The sequence below is a fragment of the Rhagoletis zephyria genome, unplaced genomic scaffold, assembly GCF_001687245.7.
Source record: "Rhagoletis zephyria isolate East Lansing unplaced genomic scaffold, Rhagoletis_zephyria_1.1 Rzeph_scaffold_00834, whole genome shotgun sequence".
Taxonomy (NCBI): domain Eukaryota; kingdom Metazoa; phylum Arthropoda; class Insecta; order Diptera; family Tephritidae; genus Rhagoletis; species Rhagoletis zephyria.
In genome coordinates, this window is record NW_016157918.1 from 15,986 (window position 1) to 38,308 (window position 22,323).

General features: G+C 31.7%; 1 protein-coding gene across 1 annotated transcript in view; it reads left to right on the forward strand.

Annotated features, from left to right (window-relative positions):
• Positions 1–22,323, forward strand: part of LOC108361746 (ATP-binding cassette sub-family G member 1) — a 76,339-nt gene that overhangs the window by 10,125 nt on the left and 43,891 nt on the right. The window contains exon 2 of the mRNA XM_017614475.1: positions 17,313–17,539. Within this exon, the coding sequence (XP_017469964.1) occupies positions 17,313–17,539 (227 nt within the window). The remainder of the gene's footprint in view (positions 1–17,312; positions 17,540–22,323) is intronic.

A 22,323-nucleotide genomic window follows, 5' to 3' on the forward strand; every position in this document is an offset into this window, starting at 1 on the left:
GATGCGACGGCACACTGGATAACGAAACCAATTGATTCACCAAAATTAAATTATTTAAACTTAATCAACATAAACTAAATTATATTAAATTAAATTAAATTAAAACCAATTTAATTACATTAAATTAAAAGAATGAATCAAAAGTTCAATGAAATAAATAAATCAAATTAAAATTAATTGAATTAACATAAATTTAATTACATTAAATTAAATTGAATTAGACTAAATTAAATTAAAACTAATTAAAATAAAATGAAGAAGTTAATTTAAAATTTAACAGAATAAAACAAATTAAAATAAAATAAATTAAATTAAAAAATTTAATTAAATTAAAAGATTTAATTAAATGTAATTAAAAGTAAAATATATAGAATATAAAATATAAAGGTAAAATAAAATAAACTTGGATGAAGTAAAATTAAAATAAAACAAAGTTAAGTAATATTAAGTAAATTAAAACAAAACTAAATTAATTAAAAAAATAGGAAATTACACAAAATGAAATAAATGCAATAAAAAAATTAAATCAAATTAACATTCAATTTCACGTAAAGCAATTTAAGTGAAAAATGGGTTTTATTTTTTGGATTTTGCACGGAAATTTTCCATTTAAAGTGCTGGTGAAACCGGCTGTAAATAAAAATATATATATAGTAAAATACAACAAACTAAAAAAGTTAATAAAATAAAAAATTTATCAAAAAAAATAAACAAACTACAATAAAATAAAACAAAAATAATATAATATTAAAAAAAACATGTTTTTAAGTTGAAATAACAAAAAAATAAAATTATTAAAAAAAACATACCCTGAGACAAAATTAAAAAAAAATAAATAAAACAAAATAAAATAAATTAAGGTGAAACAAAATAAAATAAGTAATATATACAATATAATATTAATTTAAATTAAGTTGAACAAAATAAAAACTAAATATAAAATTAAATTAAAAATATTTAAAAAATAAAATAAAACAAAATATTTAATAAATATACAAGACGAGGGCAGTTTGATAAGTCATTGAACTTTTTATTCACAGTTACTTTTGTAACATACCTAAATATTTAGCGAATTATAAAAAAAAGTCGAAGGAGTTATTGTTTGCATGTCTTGCTGCTGATATGCACGTATGTACATATTTGCATTTCACACTCTGCGAAATATGCATGCGACTTCATACTTGTGTATGTGAGTACATACTGCGCGTAGTTCCAGAGCTGAAACCATGAACAAATATTTACTTTGAGTAGACTCTTTTTTGCACACAAAATTATAAACAAATATACATAAGTATTCTGTGTGCAGTAGGTAGCTCATCTTTTGTTTAATCACTATTTTTGCAGCAGTTTGCAGTTTTCACATTTTGTTTTAGTTAGAGCTAGAGTTAACATACATATAAACAATGCGTATACATACATACATACTTATTTTATTTATTCATGGATCAAATGCTGTCAATGACATTACCAGCTCATCAACAGAGGCAGACATTTCCCAAGCTATGTTGTAGCCATTCTATTAAGCTGACGTCGTCCCCAACGAGCGCAATCATCTGTTCGCTAGCTTTTCCAAGGGCGAAAAACGCGTTTTCATTAAAATTATAATATTATCTAAATATGGCTGTATGTATATTTGAATGTACCAAAAATATACAAAAGCAACAATAATTACCATTAGTAATTACAATTATAGTTACAATAACTATTGTTATACATAAGTAAAATTTTAGACGCCTTTAAGCGAATACACTACTCTGCTATTTATGCTGACAAGGCTCATCTGTATGTATGTATATTAGACTGCATCACTCGCCATACAAAAAAAAAAAAAAATCGCTATTCTTTTTCCAATGGAATTATAAAGTCGATTATATTTCAAGGTTTGCACCAAAATATTTCGGAAAAATACTAAGATTTACGTCAACTGCACTGATTTGAAAATACCTCCAAAAATTAATTTTGTTTTTAATAAAAATATTTTTTAAAGTATTTTTTGAATAAAATCTCCTCAGATGGCAAAATACTATAAGCTTAAGAATCTTCTTAAATATAAAAAAAAAATATCAACGGAATCATAATAATGAGATCTTTGATGCAGTTTTTGAACTTTATTACAATATTGGTTAGAGAAAAACTTCAACAAATTTGCCAAGGCTTTACCTACTTAGACTTATGAGGTATCGTTGGAAAAATATTTCTCACCTTTTTATTTCTTTACAAATAAACACATTCGAAGTATCAAAGAGAAGGTAAGACGACGAGCATCATTCCAAGCTGTATTAAGATGTGCTGATATTTGCAAAAGAAAAAATGGAACTGAATTCTGAATCGATACAGTTTCGGCCCAGCTATTCAAATTTTTTCTGAATCCGATCTTTGGAAAAATTTGGAAAAAAAACAGCATCAAAAATCTCATTAAGTATTATGATTTTAATCAAACATTTTTTTAATATTTTTATGTAGATTTTTTAAGCTTAAACTTTTTTCACTTCTGGGGATTTTTCCTTTAAGATACTATTTTAATCATAAAAATCTCCATTTTGAGATGTATTTCCGAAATATTTTTGGTGGAAGTCTTCAAATAAAATAGATTTTCTAATACCGTCGGAAAAACTGCAAGCTTTTATGGTGATGCAGTCTAATGTACTTACATACAATGCATTCAAGTGCTTAAACCAAAGCTTACTTAGTCATTTTTGGACGTATGTGTGCATGTTTAGGTTAATGTCAGCAACAATTGCCAATTTGGCTGATGTAGCTCCGGACTGTTGAATACCGGCAATGAAAAACCAAAAATCTGTGCCAAAATAAAAGCCATAAAAAGTTATGCGAAAATGTAAAAAAAAAAATAACTTGCTGGCATGTAATGATTGCTTAACTGCTTCTAGAAATTTGCCATTGTATGGCGAATGCAAAGTTATGTACTTGTACTTGTGCGTGATAAGTACCAAAGTCAATGCGAAATTTAAGATATACATAGCTATGTAGGTAACAACAAATTGTGGAGTTTTTTACATGGTACGAGTGTTGCATTTAATTTTTTTTAAATCTTCATACTTTTCGCCTAGTCAACTATTTGTAATTTAGGCAAACAGTTTCCAATACCACGGTTGCCACAGAACACTTAAACCGCTTGGGATTGCTGTTGAGCTGTTTACCTGTCTGACCCGCCCGCCACAGGTTTTTCTTTCCTAATCCTTTTTTTCCTTCTTCCTTTTGTAAAATTAGTTTTATTTAGGCTTCTTGCTAACGACATTTTCTTAACTTAAACCCTTTAAATTTTTAGCTTAAAAATTTGCCTTGCTTTCAAGCCGACAAACTTATATTCAAACAAGATTTAAGTTCGTATCAAAAAATTCAACACATAAACACAGTTAGCTCAAAGTATTTATAATCAAGCAATTGCAAAGTCGCAATATGTAAATAATTACTTACGCTTTTTTGTTTTGCCGCTGCAGCGATAAGTAGCTGCTTACATACATACATACATATGTATGTACATACATATGGCTTTAAAGTTTCTTACTTAAACAAATAAAGATTTAAACAAAGAAGCATTAAGTGAATAAAATGTTGCAATTCGACTTGAGAGCTCAGTCATGGGCGTAAAATTATAAATATTTACTTAAGTAATTGCAAGGCTTCGATTGTGAAATGCAATCGCAATCACATAAGTCAAAACTACATACTAATTGTTCAAAGTTTAATTCCGTTATTCAAGCATTAAGTATGCATACATACATACATACATATGAACACATTTCCTCGCAAAATAACTAAATGTAGATAAGTCATCAAGAACGCTTGGGCCGCCTCAAAAAAGTAAAAATTAGTCATATGCTGCTTTGTTGCTGCTGTGTGTTGTTCCTACATACAGGCCACTCATAAATAATTATTTATTTTTTATTATTTATTAATTCATTTGTTAAAAAATTATATAGCATATTCTGCAACAAAGAGCCTTTAAATCCGATTTTCAAACTTTATATAAAATTTCGAAATTTAAAATAAAAAAATTCTAATATCAAACTTTCAAATTTTATACACAATTTAGAAAACTTTAGCGAATTTTTATCAACATTTTTTACTTTTTTCTCTAAATTTTTATAAAAAATTTGGTTGTGCAGTTACGAGGCGTATGAAAAAAAAAATCGCCTTGATTTTTAATAATTTTTGTTGCTGACGGCTTTTGCGGTCTTTTTTCACACAACAAGTGAAACTTTTAAAAACTGGCGTTTATTTTTTTAAATTATTTTTGTAAACGGTTTTGCACATTTTATTCTACAAGAAATTCAAGTGTATGCGATAAAAAATGCAAAAAGCCGTCAGCAAAGAAAAAAATATTAAAAGTCAGCGCGATTCTTTAGCCACTTAAAACTGGCACTTGATTTACTAGAATTGTATAAGCCATTGCATACCAAAATGCTGATGAAAATTTGTAGAATTTTTCTACATAGATTATATTGGACTTGTCACAAAAAAAAAACTTAAATTGAAAAACATTGCAAATATTTAAAAAAAAAATCACCGTGCAATCACTTTTGATAAGGGCTTCACTTTTTAAGAAAAATAATTGTTGGAACTTTTTTTTTTTTGATGACAGAAATACGTACATAATTCCGGACGCATTTATCAGGGAACGAGGGAACCTTCCGGAAATTTTTTCCCAAGAACGAAAGCGAGAACAAAACTGTCGAGAACGTTCTCCACGAGGATTATATAAGAACAAAACCCTGTTGAAAGTTCCCAATGAGCACAAAATGTGTACAATAATTTCGGGAACATTTCTAAGAGAACAAAAGTCTCCGGGACGTGCTGACAAAGAACAAAATAGGAACAAAAGCCTCGAAGTAAAAAGTATCTGTAGAGTTCACATGAATACATATGTATGTACGTGTACAATATGACTTAAAATTAATATATAAACTGTTATGAAATATTGAAGATACGCCCCATTACACACATACACACACACACATTTATTACACATTTATTTATATCAGCCCTTCTGCGATTTATAAGCAATTTCGCCTACCGCGAGCTCTTTACAACGACAAATTTATTGCATGCATTGCATTTTCAAACATTCAAACCTTATAAATTTCAGTAAATAAATATACGTGGTAAATAGTACGCGCACATTTCTTTCGCTGATACTTACAGCAATCCATAAATTGGCGCCACCGGCGCCATAGAACTGTCAAAAATTTTCATACTCATAGCTAGGTACGCACAGTTGGCCGTAAGTTTAACACTCATCTTTAAGATATAGTTCGATATTTAACATAACTCGTTATAATATATTTAAATTTAAATTTAGAAACAGGTGGCCACCCTGACGATTACGATAAATACTTCTCTAACCTATCTACTAGTATCAAACAAAAAAAATTGTGTGTGGACGCCAAAAACTCAAACTGAAACATTTTAACATACATACATACATATATTACTAATTACTGTCACAGGTAATATTGCTAAATATTAACTTAAAAGTAAAATCGGGAGCAACATTTGCCTTAAAACACATACACTAGGCGACAAATGAAAGCGTACACCTTGTTTTGTTCTAATATAATATTCACAATTATTTTCACGAAAATCTTTGGCATTAATTATTTATGAAAATATAGTTCATTATATAATATAAACCATATAAATCAAAGTTTCACACTTCATATAAAGTTCAACAAATTTTCAACTTTTTATTCAGAATTTCTAGAAAATATTCGAGTACATAGTTTTGTAGTCCATTCCATTCAATTTTATTCCAATGAAGTGCGAGTTTCAAACGGCGTTGATTTTTGAGATTTTTTTTGTGAGATTGATTTGGCGTTTTTTTTTTTTTATACAACAAGTGCACTTTAAAAAATTGGCGTATATTTTTTTGAAATTTTGTTGCTAACAATCACTCGCATTTTATTTCATAAGAACTTCGTGCTTATATAGAAAAAAGTGCAAAAATCCTTCACCAAAAAAATCCCAAAAATCAACGGGATTCTTTAGCCGTTTGAAACTTGCACCTCATTGGACTAAAATCGAATTTCATACTCGAAAATGTTCGATAAATTCTGAATTACAAGTTGAAAATTTTGATGAAATTTTTTGAATTTTTGTGAACTTTATATTAAATGTGAAACTGTGATTTATGTATATGGTTTATATTTTTTAGAATTAACTATATTTTCATAACGAATTAATGCAAGAAGATGTGCATGCGAATAAATTGTGAATATTATTTATAGAACAAGGTGTACACTTTCTTTTGTCGCCAAGTGTACATAACTACATACAAACGTGTAGATTTATTTCACGGCCGATTTATCAGCTTGTCAATATTAATACTAAAATTTTGTAGAGCAAAGTCCAAATGAAAGCAAAAATGGAATTAGTGAAACGAAATAAAAATTTCACACTATGGATTTATAAAATTCTATTAATCATAGTAACACAGTGCGGCGGTTATGCATATTACGTCCAGTCGAACTTGGTTGATACCAAAATGTACTTATCTCATAACCCAGTTATTTTTCCACTCAGAAGTAGTTACAGAAACATGAAATCTTATCAAAAGAAATTAAATATACATAAACATTTACTTCAAATTTCTCTTGAAGAAATAAGTACCTAAAAAGGCATTCTTTTGGGAACCGCATTCTGCATGATCCTACTGGGCGTATGTATAGTGTACATTAGGTTTGTCTTGAAAATCAAATGAACGTTTTGTTGTGGGACTTAGGAGCTCTGATGTAAAAATTTCCTCCCTACACTTAATGTACATACATATGTACATTGTATAACTATGTAGCTTCATTGAAAGTGTTGCTGCAGAAAATGCATAAATCATTCACAATTCGAAAAATATGAGTGTAATCATTTCCACATTACCATTGAACTGCTTATCAGTCGGAAAAGTACAATCACATTCGTACGAATATACGAAGAAATTGATAAGGCTATAGGGTTATCAGCGTTTTTATAGAAAAAAGGCTAAGCTTTCGCCATTTCTATAGGCAGATAGATGGATAGGTTCAAGGTTGAACAGCTTATTATTTTGAAACTTCATACATATGTACATACATATGTATACAAGCATACCACAAACTTCAATTATTCAAAATATGTAGTTTAAACAACGCAGTCAAATTAATCTTTTAAAAATATTTTTAATGAAATAAAAAATTGTTTACTCGTAAATATGGGGCAATCCATGTTAAGTTGACCAATGTTTGGAACCGAACATTTTTGGAAAACTATTATATATGTATATAGCGTTAGATTGCCATAATTGATTTTAGCTTCTCTATTCAAAAACCTAAAAATTTTGTATTCCAAATGTTTTATCTATCATTTTTAAAAACCTAACAAATACATACATATTTGGGGATAGATACTACTTTTGGAATAGCTGGCAACCCTAATCGAAAATCTTTTCAAACCAAAGTTTTCTTAAAACTTTTTCGTTTGGCGCTAATTTTTTATTATTAAACTTAGCTTGCGTCTAAGTTAAATAAATTCGACTTTCAAACAGGCGGCAACCCCTTCAAAAGTATTTTGTGGTGATTCATATGGGGCGCGATTCACGTCAAATGTCCCAAGCGCGCTGAACGGTGCAAAACAAGCTACTTTTCAACTAGCTGGAAAGCGGACAGAAAATGGGAAAAAATTCGTATTCGCATTCGTAATACGCGTTTTCCAAAATTTTCCAATTTTCGTTATTAAAATCGAAACAAAAATCTATTTGTAATTTTCCTGAATGATGGTCATTTTTAGCATTGTTTTAAGTCATCTTAATCAAAAATCAATGGACTTTTTATATTTTTGCGGGTTATAAAACATTTTAGGGCACGATACACATATGCATATAATATAATATATTTTAATTGTCTAATTCGTTTAATTTAATTTGAGTTTGAATTTTTAAACAGGTGGCAACACTCCGGTATTGACCTGGACAAAAAATGCATTCGCGTATCATATATAGTATAGTGATATTTGGGGCTATATAAAAATAGATAAAAAAAAGTTACAAAATTTTGAAATTTTAGAAATCGAAAAAGCAAAAACTTGTGGCTCATTTTTTTTTTTTTTTTGTACAATAACTGTAACTGATTTTGAAAGATCCTGAAATTTTCATTAAGGTGTTTTTTTAAGATATCTATGAGGTTTTGAACTTTGAAAAAAAAATTTCATTTAAAATTTGAATATAATTTTAAATTCAATAAAAAATGTTAAACATAACTTCATTTAAAGTTTTCAAAAGAGAAAATTTCCAACGTTCAAAAATGCATACCTTTAGCAAAAAATCAAAACACACTGAACATTTAGGGATCTTTTAATATGATTTGGGGCAATGTTGCCAGAAATTACTTTTTTTGTATCTTCCAAGTTATGACAAAATCTTCAAAAAACCATAAAAAGGTTATTAAAACTGGAAAAGATAGTTTTTCTTCAGAAATACCTTTATTGAAGATTTAATATCAAAACAAAGTTCAGCCTTTTTTCTTTACAATTTTATTTATTATACAAAAGCAAAGCACATTTTATTTAAAGAACAAAAATAGCAAGCTCATGAATTTATAACAGTATTAGTTGACTTGAACATACAAGTATGTTTAATTTTATTTGTATAACTACATACATACACATTATTCAAACAAGGGCATTAAGAAAAAGTTACAGAAAAGTGTAAAAATATGCAGGTATTACATACGTACATATGAATGTATACGTTTTAATTTAAGTCTTGTAAATTTCGTTTTTAAAGTTTTTTAATAAGTCTTTGTTCCCATTTAAATCTATATCATGGCACTCACGACCCGTACCTTTTAAAATAATCCTTTATATAAAGAATACCACCTAAAGTGGTGGTTGCCAGCTATTATTTTCGTTTTGTTCAAGTTTATTCGAGAAAAATGCTCTCCGAGTATGTATGTGTGTTTATAGAAAATTTATTTTGCCAATATAAATTTGGAAACCAAAATTACTTAGCTTATTATTTTAACCAATATCACTCCATAATTTTCATATTGTGGAAATTCACAAACGCCAAATTTGAGCTGCACATTGACGAGTTGGAGCTGGAATTTTGACAGGCAAAGATAAGTCAGAAACATAATCATGAAAAATCAATATATGTAAATAATCTATTGTCCCGCAAGGTAAATTCATTCAAAAAAACGAAAAGTTTTTTGTCACCTACCAGTGGCAACTACCAAAACCCATAGTGGGCACAGTTCAACCTTTCATTTTTTTTCTTTCCATATTTGACTATAGAATTTTGGGCAGAAGTAAATTGATGATAAAAAGCAAAAATTTATTGTCAACTATCAAAAAACATCTTAAAGTGCTACCAGATATCTTCACTGTGAAAATTGTGTGTATGGAGTTTTATTTTGTTGTAATTATCTTCATGTGAAGATTTTTCTGATTATTTATGAAAAATATCTTCATTTTCAAAATAAACACTGAAATCGGAGGTATTGTATAAAAAAATTAAGCCAAAAATTTTTAAAATTTTTCCGAGACCATAACCATTTTCGGAACTATAATAGTTTTTGCGACATTTAAAAAATAAACATGAAAAATCGCGAAAATTATGAAAATTTCAATTTTCCTTAATTTTCGAAATACAAAATTTATTCCCTTAAACTTAACATCGTCGTATAATAAAAAATAAAGTTCAGACCAAAATTCATCCAAATAAAAAATGATCGATTTCATATAATTCACACATTATTTTAAAGAATAAATGAAAAATTAGCTTCAGTACACCCTTAATCAGTTGATTTTGATTTATTGCAACGCCTTCATATATACATATATATATGTGATAATATAATTGTACAAATATTTACAGTATTCATATTTACGTAGTTTATATTTACTGTTCAGTATTTGTGTAGAGTCATAAAGTTTATTAAATCTTTACAGCGTTTTGTGGTTTTTTTTTACCTATGTACATATGTATATATGTATGTATTTATGCATGTTCGCCGATATTTTCGCACTTGCTAATCAGCCGCTATATATGTATATACTTACTTTTGTATGATTTTCTCATTTTTTATTTATTTAATTTTTTTTTTTTCATTTTTGAGGCAGCAGCCAAAAATCCGCTATTTTAAATCGGGTTCACTGTCAAGGTCTATTTATCATTGCAACGTTTTTGCGCAAACGCACGTACATACACATTTCCGTGACCAGATGCTCCTCTTAATTAAACAATGCAAAATAAACTAAAAACAAGTTTCCATAAAAAATGTGATTCACTTAAATATTATGCATGTGTATGATTGTTATAGTTTAGTGGCCAGACGTAGTGAATTTTTCTTTCCAGCCTCAAAGCCTCAAATGCGGTTGCAGTAACGGAACTGATTCTTACTGAAAAATCAGATATCTACACTGAGAAAAGAGTTTAGTTTCATACGTACATACTAAATATATTTCTCCTTTTACATTATTTGGTAAAACTTACATATGTACATTTTTTCGTTTTGGTTACCTAATCTTGTGCTGAGAGCAGGGATCGAAAATAACAGTTATTTTCGAAATTTCTATTCAAGAAGTCATACTTTAAGTATTTATTTAATTTTCTTGAGTTTTGCACAAAGTTTCGAAATTTTCTTTTCGTGTTTTTTCATATATTTGGACCATTTTGGTGTCTAGTCTTGGTTACAAGGTAGCGTGGTCCTGTACTAGTATTTAAGCTAGTCCTACTTTTTGCAGGCTATCCTTTTGAGAAATCTCAAACGTATTGGTCTACACATTTTCATAAAGCAGCAGGCAGCGAAACATTCCATAAACATAGATAGATAGATCAATCAACGAATTCTTCGTACATGTTCAATCAAGTTGCTATGGTTCATTAGCAATTTCACATAAATAAATACATAAGTATGTCTGAGCGTACATACTTACATATATACACATAATTTTCTAATGCATTCGCTTTGCTGTTCAATTTCTCCATTGCGTGAACTTTGTTTGAGCCGGAAGTGTCTAGCCACTGACACAATTAAATGTGATTACAGTGTCAAATACATTGCATGTGGCACTACATATAAATATAGGGTGGTTTGAAAAGCTTCAATTACTACTTCTTTCTAGCTCATTATATTTTTGTAATTTGAGACAGATTTAACGCATAAATATGCTTACAAAGTAAAACTTCGATATAATTTATTTTTATAATAATAATAGGCGAACCTCTGATGGGAGTGTATTAAGCTAGGCTGGCAGTTAAACCTTTTATTGAGCTAAAACTAAACCCACAATTAAACTTCAACTAATGCCACGGCACCACTGTGAGCCGAAAACAATTCCATCGAAATCACACAGCAGGTATAACTGCACTCACCAACATCAATACCCCCGTAGGCACGCTCTGATACATGCAAACCAAAGGATAATTCTTCTCACAAAAGTTTAACAAAACGGGTTGATTGCAAGCTCCGAGCTTTCTGTGCCCTCAAGTACCTCACCACCTAGCGAACAGCTTCTGTGGAATGTGCAGTTGGAGCCCACAGTGAAAGACGATGGAGTCGATGCCCGACCACATGGCTATGACGAGATACAAATATCAATGTGATGGCTAAAACACAACAAAGCTAATAGAGCTAATGGTCTGCCAGCTGAGCTATTCCCGTATGGGGTCGAGCAGCTAATACATCAACTTTTATGCAGAATATGCCCGAGGACTGCAATTTAAATGTGTTCTGCCCAATCCAATTAAGGTGACCGTACCAAGTGCAGACCAGGTATTAACCAAATACTGAAAAGGACCTGCGATAAAGATCGAAAAACACCATCTCTTTGTCGATTTCAAAACCGCTTTCGACAGAATGAAAAGGATCTGCAAATAAGCCGTATCAAAAATACGTTGACAATACCACCAGCTCCGCCAGAATTGGGAAGGAGCTCTCCGTGCTGTTCATTACCAAATGATTTTTCAGACAGGGAGCTTCTCTATCGTGCGGCTTCTTCAATCTGATGCTGGTTAAGTTAATAAAAGCTGCAGAACTGCAGAACAATATCAACATCATCGGCCTCAAAAAATGCTTGATTTGTTCTGCATTTTCCAAGTTGGATATGAAAGAAAAGCGAATGAACGAGAAGGTCACAATAGCACATAGAACGTCTCTAGAGGCACAAACTGTGGGCGAGACCAATATTTCATGATTTCGATGTCAAATCGAATGGAAAGACATGGGCCACTAAGCGCCAACGGTCGTTGAAGGCACCCCCAGTAACGGTATCGCAAAGGGCCAAAACGCCCGGAGTTCGAACATGAAAGCCGGATTCCATCCTTGATCCTTTCCTGTGTTGGCAAAATATTAGAAAATGGCAGGCATCAATAAAGATGGTAGGATCCCCAAGTATATCAATGGAATTGGGTTAAACGTAGTGCTATAGCTGAAGCAGTTCAACCTATACCCGCCCTCATCATGTACCGACGCTAGTCGGTTACAGAGTTACGTAAACTGCCTGAGAGAAGATCCATGGAGCTGGAGAAGACTGCGATCGTTAAAGAGCCTGGGTCTACCCAGGATGTCGTCTGAAAGCTTTTGAAGCCCGAGATATCGCTTAGCGATCCAGGTAAAGGTATTACCGGGCCCAGGTAGTCCCACGATGTGGCAATCTCTCAGTACAACAGTATCAGTATCAGTACATATATATGTATATTCTAAAACAAATACACAAAAATAGTTAACAAATCATGGTTTTTACTTTAGTTTTATTTTTGTGAATTTTGTGCTTTTTTTCTGTAGCACTAAAATAATTTTCAGTATTTACTCTAAGCCAAATCTTTTCGAATCAATGTGGCGTGTTGATTGAACTTAATTAAACATAGCTGCAGAAAAGCAGTTTACGTCAATTAAAAGTGACACGCAAATCCTATAATATCATTTTTCACTTGAAAAATTAATCAACCACTGAATTTTAACTCAGCTTTCCGTTATTTTATTTACTACATCGTATCGCAGGTGGTCGACAATTCGGCCGTGGTTTGTTTGTATAAAATTACTACGAATACCTGCCGCTTTTCCCCTATATTCCTAGATCCAAATTACAATGCATAAACATAAGCTGATCCAGAGATGAACACCTTTTTTATTTCTACATACAAATCTCCAATTTATGAACCACGTATCTAAATTTTAGGAAAAGTTTTAGTTAAAAAAAAATTATTTATCAGATTCTGATTAATCAGACGATGAGTAATTATTGTAAACAATTTACATCTCAGCAACTTTGGTCATTTCTTGCATTTAAAGAAAATGCAATTTTTTTGATATTATAACAGAAAATTTTTCTTATTAATGAAAACAAAATATCAAGCGAGCACGTGTTAGCAAACTATCCCAGCTTATGTATTATATGTATAGCTTTCTTCTTCTATCTTCTATATTCTTAATCAAAGTACCCTAGTATTATACAAATATGTACATTAGGGTCCATTACCAAAAAAAAAAAAATTGCGATTTTTTCACCGGAATCATGAAATGTATTATATTTCAAGACTTCCGCCAAATATTGAGATTTACGTGAAACTATCTAAAAAATATCAGGATTTTTTTTCGTTGATAAAAAAAAAAAATTGGTATGCAGACATTTTAAGCTTAAACTCTTCTATGATCTGAGGTAATTTTTTGGAAAAATTATCTTAAATAATTAAATTTATTTATAAAAAAAAACTAGATTTTTGGAGGTATTTTCAAATGGGTCCAAGTCACGTAAACCTTAATATTTTTCTTAAATATTTCGGCGAAAGTCTTTAAATATAACATTTTTTACAATTCCGTTGGAAAAAGGGTACTGATTTTATTTTATTTACTTTTTTGTATGGAGAGTGATGCAGCCTAATGTACATACGCGAGGTAATTTACGCAAGATAATTTGTTTAATAGAATTGTATGCCTTTAAAAAGTATCTAGAGATTATATAGATTTGATAGCCATCTTGTAAAGCCGCAACGAGAATAGGAATCGTTGGAAGCCGACGTTCCATTCGTGAGTTCAGGATCCGAGTTCCCAGGCAGCGGAATTTTTTTCTTTTTACAGCCTTTTATTTTTGATTTAATTTTGTTTCGATTTTTAGAATTTTTTGTTTTAAAAAGAAAAACAATTTTTTAAATTTAAATTTAAATAAAATTTTTGGAACTTAATACAATTTTCTCTTTTAAATCAATTAAAATTTTTAAATTTAATTTTCTGTTAATTGTTAGTCTATTTATTGTTTTAAGGTTTTTATTCATTTTAATTTTTTCATTTTATTTTGTGTTTAGAAGCTTATACTTTTTTCTTCTTTTAAATTAAATTCTCTCTTATCTAATTTAGTTTTTTTCCTTTTTTAGGTTCTTTTGCTTTAAAAAGATTTTTTTGTAGTTTCATTTAATTACGCATTTAGCAACTTATTTTTTCAATATGTTTTCCTCTTTTAACTTAATTTTCTTTTAACTTTTAGATTTTAAAAATAAATTTTTTTTTAATTTCACTAATTTTCCAGAAATTTATTTTTTTCACTTTCTTTTGGTTTCTAGATTTAAATTTAATTTAATTTTTAGAAAACTTGTTGCTAAAAGACAAACAGAATAACGCTAAGTCCTACTCGTTAGCATATCTTTCAACTCGGTTTTCGGAAGACAGAAAAGATCTTTCAAGATAGTTGCCAGAGTTGACAATTGTCTTAAGAAAGACTTTTGTCTTTGACAGTTGCCAGGATTAGCCTGTTTATTTACCAACTTTTGGGCCAAACATCCCCTTTTCGTCCACTTTGCAATACAAGTCGGACGGCGGCAATGCCCAGAGGGCGCTAGTTAGCCTGAGTGAAGGACGCTCCGCATATGGGAACTGTCTATGCTCTAGTAAGGATAAGCCAAACATTTTAGACTCGTATCATCAAATCAGTGTTCTTAAAATGTTTTCCGTAGTGTTCGTTAAAAGTGCGAGTCTCCTCTGAAGCCTTTTTCCGTTTTTTATTGGGATCGGTTTTTGCATGGAGGTCACAAACCCTAGATTCGGGTACATACTATGTATGTATTTATGTATGTTCCATCCTTAACTCGATAAAACTTTCTACTACCTTTTCATTATTTTGTACTTTGTTCATAAGTACTCACTCATTCGTGTAACAAAAAAAAAAGGAGATCCCTACCTCGTTCCATAATTGAGCACAAACAACGGGTGTATAGGAGTCCCACCAACAAGTAGAGAGCAATAAACTGAATGTACGGCGCATAATAGCGAAAACAGAAATTTGCAAAGCAAACAGTAAATAAAGTCAAATGCAGCAGTGTCAGAAAGGGGGAAATGCAAGCAGTATACGTTAAAGGCACATACCGTTTAGTGTTGCCAACGTAAGAATAAATTATTAGAATACACAGCTGACAGTTCACACACGAAATGCTAGTGGTGGTGATGTTCTCTTGAATGTGTGTTATAACTTTTTTTTTAGTATGAGTTTGTTTTTGGTTTTTGTTTAGTAATCGGCGCTGGCAACAACTAGGCAGCCGCTATGCTCCCGAGTGCACTCACGTAGAATCCAACTCACAAATACACTCAAAACATTGTAATGCATACGGAAATTTAATGCTGAGAAAACACCACCCCAATGAAGCGGCACTCAGCGTGGAAAGTATGAGCCACTACCCTGCAATGAAAAGCCAAACGAGTCAGTAAAAATGCCAGTTCATTAACTGGTATATTCAAAGGCGACATCTCCCCATATTAATTTCCAGATCCAAAAGTAGATAAAATGCAATTATTTGTTGTTTTTTTTTCACTAATGACGGCAGCGGCTTCGCGTGAAGACCGTTGCTTTTGGCTCTGAGATTGCAGGTTCGAACCTTATTGGAGGTGATTAAGGTTTTTGCTTTTTTTGTTTTTTTTTTTGCTTTGTTTTTGTTTTTTTTTTTCTTTTTTGGCTTTTGACAATTAAACAGCAGATGTCACTGATCGCATAATTTGTTCGCAATTGTCGAACTGTTAGGACATTGCTTTAGCTCATACTAGTTAGTGAACTGGTATTTTTGCTGAGTGGTTTGGCTTCTAACTGCAGGGCATTAGCTTTCCCTACAGGGCTACATGGTACTAAAAACGTAGGCTAAGTGCGCGCCATTGTGAGTGTGTTTTCAGAGAGCGGATGTGTGCAAGTTGGTGAGCGGCGCAAAGTAAAACAAACAAATACAGAAAATTATAGTATGTATTTAATTTTTTTCTTTTATTAATATTTTTATTTTCCCTTTTATTATTTTATTGACACTCGCTTTGTTGTTGCTGCTATTGTTTTTGCGCTGATAACCAACACGAGTTGCTGTCATCATTAGCCGTGTAGAAACGCATTTGTTGCTTCGCTGCTTTACTAAATTTTTTTTGCTTTTTTTTTGCTTTTTTTTTTTTCTTTTACTTTAGTTTTTTCTTGCTCTGGTGATTTTACTCAACGTTTTTTTCATATTTTTGCTTTTGTTATTGCATTTGTTTTTGTACTGTGTTGACTGATGACTGCTGCCTTTTGTACTGGGTCCAATTTGGTTTTCGAATTAGTCGCGATCGCACCGCAAAGGTGGAAAGAACATTTTTGGTATTGGAATATTTGGAAGGCGTAGAAATCTAATAAATAAACTGCTGCTGCTGCGACTGCCAGAGTTTGAGAGCGCAGGCAAAGGCGTTAAGTGGTGTGGAACTGCCGGTCAAAGTGTTAATGTCTTCTTTTTTTTACATACTTCGTGGGTTTTCACTGAAAGAGACTCGACAAGCTGTGGGGGGAAATCGAGTGAAACGCGAACTTGAGTGAAGTACTAAATGACATGAAAAGTGAAAATTGTTGAATAAAAATCGCAGTTGAGAAATGCCTTATATTTTTTTAAATTTTATTTATATTAAAGAAAATATCAAGTGATTAATGAAACAAATAAGACGTAAATAAAAATTGATCACTCCTAACGAGCAAACAAGCGCCTTGTAAGAAGATTAAAAACTTGTAAAGCAACTTGTACGAAGTGCGCGCCCGTGTGTGTATGTGTGTGTGTATGTGCGTTATATGGAAATGTACTATGTGGCTATGTACAACGCAAAGTGCTAGAAACTAGAACCTGTATGTGCCTATTTTCCAAAACAAAAAAAATTCTTACGGCTTTTAATGCTTTTCTCAACTTTGTTTGATATTTTTCGCTTATTTTTATGAAAGAATTCTATGAAACTTTGCATTGAACGACGAGGCTGAATTTGAAGAGAAAAAAAAAGAAATAACAAAAACACAAACAAAATGGTTGAACAAGATAGTGTCACTAAAAATCTACTCCACGACAATAGGCATGGCGGCGCTGGTGGTGGAGTGGTCATTGTGCCAGCTGGCGGCAGCAGTCCACAAAGCAGCAGCGGCGGCGGCAATGTTGCGGCCACTGTTGCTCCCGTGAGCATCCTAAAGGCGCAAATTGTGCCGGCACAGCCGAAAACATTGCAACACTTGCCCAAACGTCCGGCGGTCGACTTGGCATTCCACGATCTCACATATCGCGTGAAGGAGGGCAATCGCAGCAGTAAGTACTAGAATAGTTAGAAATAAAAAAGAAATAAAATATGGGGCGTAGAAAAGTTTGGAGATTATAAGGCTTAAATCTAGGAAATATAGGGATACGGTTTAGCTGTTAAAAAATTGCGGGTCGGTAGAACTTTTAATGTTGGTAACAATAGGGTACCTAAATGTTAATGCCCAAAAAGAGGAAACTATGAAGATACTAACGTATAAACTTCAACTTAAAAAAAAAAAATTGTAGATACGCCGGACTATGACGCCAAGGTGGAAAAAATTTAAATATGTATGTATATGAAAACTTAAAAAATTTTTTTTTATGCTTTTTCATTAGCTAATTGTTAAATTTCTCTACAAGAAAAATCGGAAAATTAGTTACCAACATTGTTAATAGTGGATGTTTCTGAACAATTTTTATGAAAGTTTCATTTATGTGTAGTTAAGAATTTAATGTGCTACCAAAATATCTCAAGAAGAAAATTTTTTCTCGAATAGTTAAAACATTTTTAATATGGGTCTTCACACCGAAGCTTGGTACTCGGTAATATTTTCTAATGTTTTTTGTTTGCGCAAAATAGTGTTACACAAACAAAATACATGGGAAAAAATTAGCGAACACCGAGTTACCGAGTACCGAGCTCGGTGTGAAGACCCTTATCTAGTTTAGCCTAGGGTTTGGCCGGTAACATATGTATACACTAGAGTGTTCGATTATTCGCCTTTTTCAAAACCGGTTATCGAGTTATTCGAAAAATTGCAATTTGAAAAAACCGCTTCGCGATTTTGAAATCAAGAAAAAACTGGATAAACCTTAAAGTTTTCATACAGAGAAAATGCTTATGTTGGTATGAAATCATGACCAAAAATTGCAATAAAACTATTAACAGCAGTAATGATAGCTTTTATTTAGAAAAGAGCAAAGCGAAAAAATTACAAAGGGTTTTTTATATCAAAAATAAAACAAATAAAAATCCGTGAAAAATTCAGGTTTGGTCTTATTTTAATATTATTTTAATACTTTATTGCATTTTGACTGACTTTTTTCGGATTTAAATAGTGCTCTTGCTGCTGTTGCCGAGTGCTTAGAAGTACCTTCTTCCATTCGGAAGGCCCATGGTTCAATTGTTGGTCCCAGCAACATCAAAATGTTATTTTCAAATAGCGGTCGCCCGTCCGCAGACAATGACAAACCTCCGAGTGAACTTCTGCCTTAAAAAAGTTTCTTCGGAGGTCGATGAAAAGCATTTTTTCTTACGAGGAGGGAGCATCAAAAGCCAAACACCGTCGGTGTGGGACTTTAAGCCAAACTAAACCTCATGCCGTCCAAATACCGTTCATCTCGATACTGCCGTAAAATATTCCGTCGGTAGGTGGTTTCAGCACTAAGCCCTAAGTCCGTTACAGTTCGGATGCTGTCCGTCTAAAAGTCGCATCTATTCAAAACAGTCATGTATTGCAAACGACCTACCCCAGTCAGTCACTGGGTAGCTCATTAATGTAACTGAACTAGGAAGATAGACAATCTAAATATGTGGACTTCAACTGTGGCGTTCAAGTGCTATTCCCGTTCAGAAGAAAATGAAGAACAGACCGAGTAGGTAATGGAGAAGCCATATTTCTATACTCCGAAAGATCCAAGATGGATTACTTTGTAGAAACCAAAGTCTACTCTGAAATGCTCGGTGTTAATCTATCTCTACGATTGGAAAATAATACAATCATCATTCATGTCCAGGCCTGTTAAGCCTTAGGTAATAACGTCAGGCAAACAAACAAAGCGTCAATATATTCGGGTGCTATTGCAAATAGCATCTTCGGTTACCAAATCTAAGTTTGTCATAGAATGCAAAATGACAGAGTCTGCGAACTCATATCACGTTTGAGCGAAATCACTTAGCCATCTTCTTAAGAGAGGTGCCGCATTCCGCGGCTACATGGAGCTCGTCGACAAGTTGATAGTAACTTACGCGGTCCGATGGCCTCCGAAGAAGTTTCTCTATGAGGAGCGCTTAGCATCTCTGACTGTGTCGTGACAATGTTGTCTACATCACTAAATTGTACCATATATGCACGTCCTGTGCTTACCTTTGTCGGTGGCATAGACCAGTCTATATCCTTCAATATTCAATAAACAAGCCCGATTTTTATCGGCAATCGAAATGGTTTTGAAAGGGCTTTGTTCCTAAACAACATGTGAGAATTAGGTGCATAACTGAAATGTGTATCACAATATGGCTGCCAGCCTAAGTTTGAAAATTTAGAATATTTTTGTGGTGTTTGAAGAGGGTTTCCGCCTGTTTAAAAACTAAATTCAATTAAAGTTATTTAACACATAATTTAACTGAATTACTGTAATATGGGTACCAATCGGAAATAGTTTTGAAAAGGTGTAATTTCTAAACTACATGTAGGAGGGTTGCCAACTGTTAAAAAAATAATAATCAAATTCCACTTGAACTAAGGGCATGTTGGCATATGTATTATGGGTATCAAACGGAAGATGTTTAAGAAGGTTTTAGTTTGAACATATTTTTGGGAGAGGTAAAAAAAAAGACAAATGTGGAAATTTTCCCCTTTTTTTAGCTGAGCCAAATGCAACACGTAATGTAACAAAATATCTCTTATCAGTTCAAAGCAAGTAAGCCACGTGACTGTATTAATATTTCTTCTACCCAGTCTAGAATTAATTACTAAACTAAATAGAACTCGAACTACATGCCTGCATACATATAAGTTTCAAACTAATACAAACTATGCTTCTAAACGCTAATCGCTTTAGAAAATTATTAATATGTATTTGCACATTTATAGCTCTCTATTTTTTATATACTTAGAAGAGGTTCATGAACCACTTCAACCTCCAAACAACCTTCCTGATACAAACAACACTTCGAATGCAAACCGGACATTAATTAAATGTTTGCTTAATTATACCAAAGTATTATTGAAAAATATTCTTTCAATACTAAATATAAACAAGGTATTATACCCTATTTAATTTTGCTATTCTTGAAAAATAATGCAAATAAAGACTAAAGATTACATATGTATATATGTACATACATACATACGTATTAGTGCAAATTATACTGTTAAAATAAATATGTCTGTATACACATATGCCTGCGATCGATTTATGAAAGTAATAAAAAATATTTAAATATTCATTTAATAAATATTTGCTGTGTCTAATGCAAAAATACATACATACATATGTATGTATGTATGTATGTATGTACTATTAGTAATCTAAGTGCCGATGATAAAGCAAATGTCATGGGGTTCAATATTGAGCAGATAATTTAAAATTTCCGCATTTGGAATGTGAGTTCAAGTGTTAAAATTGGCTTGAGGATACGATTGTTTTTCCTACATCAAATGCATATATGCACTTGACATAACTACATATGCAAATATCTACATACATACATATGTTAACGACGGTGCTTAGGTATGAAATTCAGCAAGGTTCGATTTACATATGTAGTTTTTACAAAATTGCTAGAAACGAAATGTATTCATTGCATTTGCAGCGAAAGTTTATGTACCTACATACTTTTTATAAATTTTACTACTTTTTAGTCATAAAATGCGAACCAAGTGCACAAAAATAATAAGCATAAGACAGAAAAATTTTTGTATATGTGACACGTAAAGTTAAAAGGGACCTACGGTCAGAAAAATTCGGTTTTCACTTTTTTATCGACTCTTTTAATAAACGGGCCGTTCTTTCCAATGCAAGCTTTCTAGCTGCGTTAGTTTCTTCACAATTTCACTTCAAAGTTAGGTACTTTCACAAAAAAATTCACAAAAAAATTCAAATCTGGCAAACTATTCTGAAATTAATTAAATTCGCTTGAAACTCGTTACTCGGGGGTTTTCGGGGTCGCTGATTACGAAGCCGATGTTAGTTTTTCAAAATTCGGTGTCAACGACATTTTTGAGTTTCACATGAATCCGAACAAATTTTAAATTTTTTCCGCCATATTGGATCCGCCATTCTGAATTTTTAAAAACGAACATCGGATTCGTAATCAGCGACACCAAAAACCCCCGAGTAACGAGTTTCATGCGATTCCGATCAATTTTTTAAAAAGTCATCCGCCATATTAGATCCGCCTATTTGAATTTTGGAAAACTAACATCGGATTCATAATCACCGGCCCCGAAAACCCCCGAGTAACGAGTTTCAATCCATTAAAACGTTCAGAAGCATCAAAATCACCTTGGTAAACTTCAAAGTCGTTTTTCTCGAGATCTTTTTTTCTGAGCCTAGGTCCCTTTTAACTTTACGCTGTGTATATTTTAAATGCTCATAATCGATAAGATTTGCATACATTCTTTATTTCTGAAGTTCTAGTATACATTTATACAAAAACATTAGGATGACACGTAAAAAAGCTCTGCTGCTATCGATTTTTTTTTTTTTTTTGAAGTCACTTTTCTTTTCATTTTTAGACTTAGTTGTTTAAAACGAAATATGTTTTTATTTTACTATTACTACAACAAAAGACATAAACCCTGCAAACCAAAGTTCCCGAAATCTTAAGGAAATCGTTAGGAGTATCTCATTTCTGTAACGATTTTTTTACGAATTTTCAAAGAAAATTATATGAAGTGGTTGACACGAACTCGTAAAGAAATTTCTATACGAAAAATATAGAAAATTCTGGAAAAATTCTGAAAGATATTCTTCACATAGCACCATTATTTTCGTTGCTTCATAGATTTTCTTCCGAAATTTCGTAAAAGAATGGAAGTGTGCGTAATTTATTTCATTTTAGAAAATTC